This window comes from Poecilia reticulata, linkage group LG9 (genome assembly GCF_000633615.1).
Source record: "Poecilia reticulata strain Guanapo linkage group LG9, Guppy_female_1.0+MT, whole genome shotgun sequence".
Lineage (NCBI taxonomy): Eukaryota > Metazoa > Chordata > Actinopteri > Cyprinodontiformes > Poeciliidae > Poecilia > Poecilia reticulata.
Genome location: NC_024339.1, coordinates 31,956,974 through 31,964,415, shown reverse-complemented (window position 1 = coordinate 31,964,415; position 7,442 = coordinate 31,956,974). Strand labels below are relative to the sequence as shown.

The window sequence follows — 7,442 nt, the reverse complement described above, 5'->3', positions numbered from 1 at the left end:
TCTGATTGGCTAAGCAATGTAACGTGATCCTCTGCATTAAGTGATGGCAAAGCGGGGCGTCATCACGACTTTACACAAGTGTGTCTTTACCTCCGTGGTCGGCAGAGGCTCCGCCGAACCCCTGAGACCGACTCACCGAACCCCTGGGGTTCGATGGAACCCAGGTTAAGAACCACTGGTTTAACTATTTACAATATTAAAACTAGGATATTCTGTAAGATTATAAAGTCAGATATGTGTAAGAGAAAAAAACACACAAGTGGAAAATGCAGGTGTTGGATCTGGACTGTTTCCCGGGTCCAGTCTGTCATTAGGGTGAAAAATCCCAAATACCTGCAGATCCCAACGGCCTCCGGATAATAAAGTTCACTCCCAACTACAAACACAACTCAGGTTTTGTTCATAAACTCTCCTACCACCGAGTTGCTCAGTGTCCCTTAAAGAATCCTCTCTAATTAATCTGATAATCTGCTCGGATCCCTGAAAGACGATATGGCAGCTACATCTGCAGAAAATCTCCAGATTAAGATCCAAGCAGAGAGAAACTTCTTCATCCTCCATTATTGTTGCTGCGTTCGCCATAAATTAGTGGCTTTAATTAGAGCTTTAATCGTGTTTAATTAAAAAAGTAAAACACGGCAAAAAACTTCTTACACTGGCAGATTATTTTACTTATAACAAGACATTTTCCCAAGTTATGAGTGAAATAATCTGCCAATGAATTAAGTACTTTTTCATGAATATTAAGGAAGTATTGACATAAAACAACTCAGCTTTGTCTCATTTCAAATGTACTAAGATGTTTTCACTAGAAACTAGATAAAAAAAGGAAGATTGTGTGTTTTTGCAGCGATTTTAATGCATTTAAAAGAAACTGCATTTGTTTGAATGTAATTCTTATTGCTGATAATTACTAAAGAAAATCAAACGGTGAGCTTTATGACATGACCTTTTGTTTTTTTCTTTCTCTCTGTTTTAGTTTCGGACGTTTGACCCGTGCAAACAGCTTTGGTGCAGTCACCCTGACAACCCGTACTTCTGCAAAACCAAAAAGGGCCCGCCTCTGGACGGGACCGAGTGCGCTCCAGGAAAAGTAAGATCCGCTTACTGGGAGGCTTCAGTGGGAGGTTTGGCTAAAATACACTGCTCAAAAAAGTAAAGGGAACACTTAAACAACACAATATAACTCCAAGTAAATCAAACTTCTGTGAAATCAAACTGTCCACTTAGGAAGCAACACTGATTGRCMMSRSKRRSSYYCSYSKKGTCAATCAGTGTTGCTTCCTAAGTGGACAGTTTGATTTCACAGAAGTTTGATTTACTTGGAGTTATACTGTGGTGTTTAAGTGTTCCCTTTATTTTTTTGAGCAGTATATATTTTCTTACACCTAATAAAAACACATTTTTTCCCCCCCATTCTCCTGAAGTTAAATCGGACTGAACCGTCTTGTTTTAGGTCAGTTAGAACTACACCTATTTTTTCTCGAGTCACTTTAAGTCCAAATAAGCAGCTGATGGCCACGCCCCTAACTCAACGTTTACATTCGCACTTAAAAATTGCTGCAAACAGATGCTCAAATATACAACCGTACGTCTTTGACAAACAGAAGTAGAGCCTCCTGCGCAACCAACAAGAGTACAACTAGTGGTTTCTGGATGGTAAGTCAACACTTGACAACGGGGACCCTCGTCGGGTCAATCAGTGTTGCTTCCTAAGTGGACAGTTTGATTTCACAGAAGTGTGATTTACTTGGAGTTATATTGTGTTGTTTAAGTGTTCCCTTTATTTTTTGAGCAGTATATTTCTAATTCAAGTTTTTTTTTGCAAGTTTTTTTCCCCTCTAATCCACAAGCGTGCAGGTGAGCCGCAGCGCTCATCCAGTCTGGGTGCAGTGAGGCAACCTGGAAAGCAATGTCTGCACTAGATGAGCCAGGTTTGCTGAAATCAGGCTCTGCTGTCTTGAGTTAGTTCAAAAGAATCCTTCAAAAACACGTTTTTATAAATTGAACTATTTAATTATTAACAACAAAGGGAATAGTTGGGATCAATTATGTCTTTACCCAGGGATTCAGAGGAAATAAAAGTGATTGTTCTTCAGATGCACCAGCTGCAAAGCGACAGGCTTTGAGTTCAAACTCACAAAGATTAGAAACATAAAACAAAACGAGATAAATTTACAACATATTAAAAATGACACATGTGCAACTGAACAGGATTTAAAAACTGTGTGTTGAGCCAAACCTGACTTTAGTTCATCGCTGTGGAAAAAACTTAAAATGTGTAATTGATCCGTTTTCTGCATCTCCATATAGAGAGCAGTTTATATCCAGCAGTCAGTGGGCTGCAGGCAGGAGGCAACGCAACAGGTTGCCAAGTCTTTACAGAGCAACGTAGAAACAAAAAGTATAAATACACACACACACACACACACACACACACACACCCACCTATGGGTTATTTAGAGCAGGCAGTGAACTTAACATGAATGTTTTTATAGTGTGGGAGGAACTCTGAGAAAACCCACACATCTAGTGCAAACTCCATGTATAATTCAAACATAATTCATTCTTGTTGCACGGCAACAGGCAACACTACTACACTGTAAAAATATTTCAGTCGTACTTTAAGTAAAAATCTTGCCAGTTTTATATTTTAAACTTAAATGTGTGAGTTTGTGACAGATACATGTACAGTAGTAAGTTGTGTTAACTCTTTTATTCATTTTGTCAAATGTCCAAGAGTTAAGCACTGAAGAAGAAACTATTTCCCATGATGCTTAGCGGCACCATTTTGTGTTGCATCGTGGGTGAGATGGAAAGGTTTACGTTGATCGACCTTTTGAGAAAAACAGCAGCAATGAACGGAAACAATTAAAAGTCTAACTTTTGTGCAAAAACGCCAAATTTGACCAAGAATTTTGCTTTTTTCTAGTGCAAATGTCCAGTACACTTAAAATTAAACAAAGTAAACTTTTCAATAAGAAATAGGAGCTTGTTTTTAGTCAATAATTCCTTAATATAGATAAAAAGTGCGAGTTCTACTGGCAGATTATTTAAGGAATTTACTGGAATTTAAGGAATTATTGACTTAAAATGTTTTCCTCTTGATAAAAAGTTACTTGTAAGTTAGATTTCTCATATTTTGAGTATTATGATATTTTTCATTAAAACTGGACACAATAATTAGTCATATTTGGTGCTTTGCAGTGTAAAATCAATCAGTGTTTTGCTAGTGACAGTGTGAAATCACTTGTCTCGTACTGTCGAGCGTTTTAGACTCTCTGGCTCTGAAATGTTGTGAAGAGTTGCTTGTTTTTTATTTCCTCCTCAGGACATAAATGTGTGAACTTATTGTCGTGTGCCTCATGCTTTCTGCCGCGTCTCTGTCGTCGTGTTTAGTGGTGCTACAAAGGCCACTGCATGTGGAAGAACCCCAACCAGCTGAAGCAGGACGGCGCCTGGGGCTCCTGGAGTAAATTCGGCTCCTGCTCTCGATCCTGTGGAACCGGCGTTCGCTTCCGGACGCGCCAGTGCAACAACCCCGCGTAAGTAGAGGGGTGACAAACGAGTTCTTGGTAAATAAAAACAAGTATCTTATCTGTATCTTTAATTTCTCTTTGTACTAAGTTCTTTAGTGTTATTTTAGTTAGTCCTATGCAATTCCACACACAACCACTAGGGGCACTACCGCATTTCATCGATCCATTTTCTTACACCCTTGTCCCTCAGTGGGGTCAGGAGGGGCTGTTGCCTCTGCAGCTGGTGTACCGGGCGAGAGGCGGGGTCACCTGGACAGGTCGCCAGTCTGTCGCAGGGCAACACAGAGACACACAACCATGCACACACACACACACACTCACACCTAGGGGCAATTTAGAGAGACCAATTAACCTGACAGTCATGTTTTTGGACTGTGTGAGGAAACTGGAGTACCTGGAGAAAACCCACCATGCACAGGGAGAACATGGAGACTCCATGCAGAAAGACCGGGGCCGGGAATCAAACCCAGAACCTTCTTGCTGCAAGGCAACAGCTCTACCAACTGCGCCACTGTGCAGCCCTACCGCATTTCATGATATGCTAATTTTTTGAGATGGGAATTTTGGGTTTTCATGAGCTGTACGCCAAAATCATCAGTATTAAACCAATAAAAGACCTGAAATATTTCAGTTGGTGTTCAATGAGTCTAAAATATACGACAGTTTCATTTTTATCATTACATTATGGAAAATAGTGAACTTTATCACAATATGCAAATTTTTTGAGAAGGACCTGTATGTTGTATAGAAAGTGTGTTTGTAACACAGAAGAAGAATAAATCTAAAGTCTTTCTCATACCACAGCATCACACGTTGAGGGAAGATCTTCTTACACGTCACCCTCAGCCATCCACGGTTGCAGCGTCAGACCTCAGAAAGGATTACGTGACTGAAAAACCAGAGCTAATCTGTGCGTTTGCACATGTTTTCAGTCCTTAAAGAAGTCCTGCTTCTTAGTTCGTTTGTTTTCAGTCGGTGTAAAAATCTTCAGCTGCAGAAACTGACCGGACTAGAGATGAGCTTCTGTAACAAATAGTGATTTATTCTGATCCGTATATGTTAAACTTTTACCACTATTTAAACAGATAAATTAAAAAGTTGAAGTAAGCAGCAGCAGGAGCAGCAGAATTAAAAAAATGAAAGTGGAGTAAACAAGTTTGTAGAGTTCTTAATTAAAGCTGAATTCCTTACGGACTCATTCGCCCTCTGCAGTGAAACCAAAGCTGATGAGACAGTCGGGGTAAATAGAGTCTTTATGCAAAGATTTGCATAATGAGTTCAGTGAAGATTAATTCCTGTGTGACTAATGTTGGCATTTTGTTATTAAAAGAATCACAAATGTTCAATTTCTGCACTTTAAACCTGAAAGGGAGAATTAATTTAAGCCATGATGTCAGATGAGTTTAATGCTTTTGAACTTAACTTTTTTACAAAGTAATTACAAGAGAAAAAGAAGAAGAAGACATTTTTGTTTTAGTTGTCAGAAGATAATCGGGTTAATATTCGTCTCTCGCTGTGCTGTAGACGAGTTTCCTCCATCTTTGACTTCCAGTTAACAGACTTTTCCTTTTTGGTCTCAGAGCATTAAACTGCATAATTAAAGTTTTATCTATTCTGTGTTACCTTGCGAGACATGAGGAACAGAAAAGATGAAGAAGAGAACGACAGGAAGTAGTTTGGCACGCCGTGTTTTTACGCATGAACAAACTTATTCAGGTGTGATTTTAATCGTGTTTCTTATCAGCAGAATATTGACAGACGTATTGGAAACGCAGCTTCTGACAGGTGAAGGAAATCTGCAATCAAACTTGTTTACTGGCGTTTTAAATGGAGACAGCAACAGCTGTGCACCAACTTCCTGTTCCATGTACTTTAAGTGACACAGCGCCCCCAGAGGTGAGGCGCAGTACTGCTCTGCCTCACCCCAGACTTCTTTCTTATATTTGAACATATAAATTTACCATAAAAATTTAAATCACGCAGAAATAAATGTATTTAACAATGAAGTGGGCGAACTGATCATCTCTTATGACTTTACTTGGCATGACTGTGGCTCCTCACTGGTTTCCAGCAGAAACTGAAAGGACAAATGATTTCATGTGGCTGGTCTCACTGCTCTGCTCTTCATTGGTTTAAAATGCTTTGGATGATCTGCACCCATTTCTTATTACACATTTTGAACTTTTGAGTTGAAAGATGACGACATTTCTCAGCATGACTTTTCACTAGCGGTGGTCATCTCAGTCACAGTTGAACACCAACGCCGAAGTGATCCAAAGCGCTTCAGGGGAAGCATTTTTCTCTCTTTGGATTTCAAATAGCAATTTGTTTTCCCACCGTTCCCTCTGATGTTGATCCATCTCCCTCCCACAGACCCTCCAACGCCGGCCAGGACTGTCCTGGAGTCAACTACGAGTACCAGCTGTGCAACACAAACGAATGCCCCAAGCACTTTGAAGATTTCCGAGCCCAGCAGTGCCACGATCGCAACTCCAACTTTGAGTTCCAGAATGCCAAACACCACTGGCTGCCGTATGAGCACCCCGACGGTAAGCCAGGGAAACCAGCAGCCTGCTGCTGCAGTGGGAGGAAAATCCACGGGTTTGTTGATGTGGCTTCAGGCTGAACTCAGGGATTCATTCACCGCCTTGTAAATAGTGTATAAAGCTGCAGAGTGTCACTTTTATAAAGAATATGTTTGTTAAAAATGTCAGGAATTGTCCATCCTGAGCTGCTGTAACCTTCTGCTGAAGAAGAAACGCACCGTTCACAGAGTAACTAGTCACATTTACTCAGTTACATTCACTTTAAAAAAAATACTAATAAACTTTTAGGAGTATTTTTGCTATGCTGTACTTTTTACTTTTACTTGAGTAATTTTATCATTAATTATTTTTACTCTTACTCGAGTAAAATTTCTGGATTTTCTACCCAAAATCATGTTTTAACCAAAAATTCTCCAGAATCAAACACACACCTGCAGCTTTTTTAAAGTTTCATAAGTTGTTTTTTTATATATATTTATTTAGCCTGATTTTATTTTACCAAAATTTCCATTTAACTTTATATTTTGATGATGTAATTTTTAAATATTAGATGATTGATAGTCTGATCAGTTACTCATTACTTGTTTAGACTTTTTACCAAATACTTTTTAAATTTTACTCGAGTAAAAAGTAGTGCTACTCTTACTTAAAAACAGTTTTTAGATACTTTACCGAACTCTGACAACTAAAAACAACCAATCAGAGCCAGGAGGCGGGTCTTAGTGATGTCAATCAGACTTGTGTATGCGCTACTAAATGTGCTAATGGTGGAGAAACAACTCTGGCTCACCTGACATGAAGCAGAAAGCCAGGATGAGATTGTTAGCAACATATACACAAGCATGATTGACAGCATTAAGACCCTCCTCTTGGCTCTGATTGGTTGTTTTTATGCATTGCGTCAGAGAAGATCGATCTTTTCACAGATTATCTTATGTTATTCTGTCATAGTGACAGCTTTACCTAATAAGTAAAATACCTTTTTGTTTTTATAAAGGCAGCTTCAAACTTTACAGCAGCTTGTTGTGTTATCACCACCAGCTGCAGTGCATTGTTCTGAAATCTCATGCGGGAGGAGAGGAAGGATTCAGGTTTACAGTTAGGTGCATCGTTCAGAGTCAGTAAAAATCGGCTTTTTGTTTCATTTCCATCTATAAATCATTAAACAGGATCACAAACATTGTTAGGTTTTGTTTTTGACCACATGTGTCGTTTTACATGTAGTTTACATTATTTTTTCTCATGTTCTCTATAAAACTGAAATAAAATTATCTGAACTCTGAAAACAATCAGTGGCGCTTTTAAGTAGCAATTAAAAATAGCTGAATATCATATACATTCTACCATCTTTTACAGA

General features: G+C 39.0%; 1 protein-coding gene across 1 annotated transcript in view; it reads left to right on the top strand.

The window, feature by feature from the left end:
* adamts3 (ADAM metallopeptidase with thrombospondin type 1 motif, 3) overlaps positions 1-7,442 on the top strand; it is a 206,079-nt gene that overhangs the window by 135,185 nt on the left and 63,452 nt on the right. Inside the window, exons 11-13 of the mRNA XM_017306899.1 lie at positions 980-1,093; positions 3,400-3,545; positions 5,913-6,088. Of these exons, the coding sequence (XP_017162388.1) occupies positions 980-1,093; positions 3,400-3,545; positions 5,913-6,088 (436 nt within the window). The remainder of the gene's footprint in view (positions 1-979; positions 1,094-3,399; positions 3,546-5,912; positions 6,089-7,442) is intronic.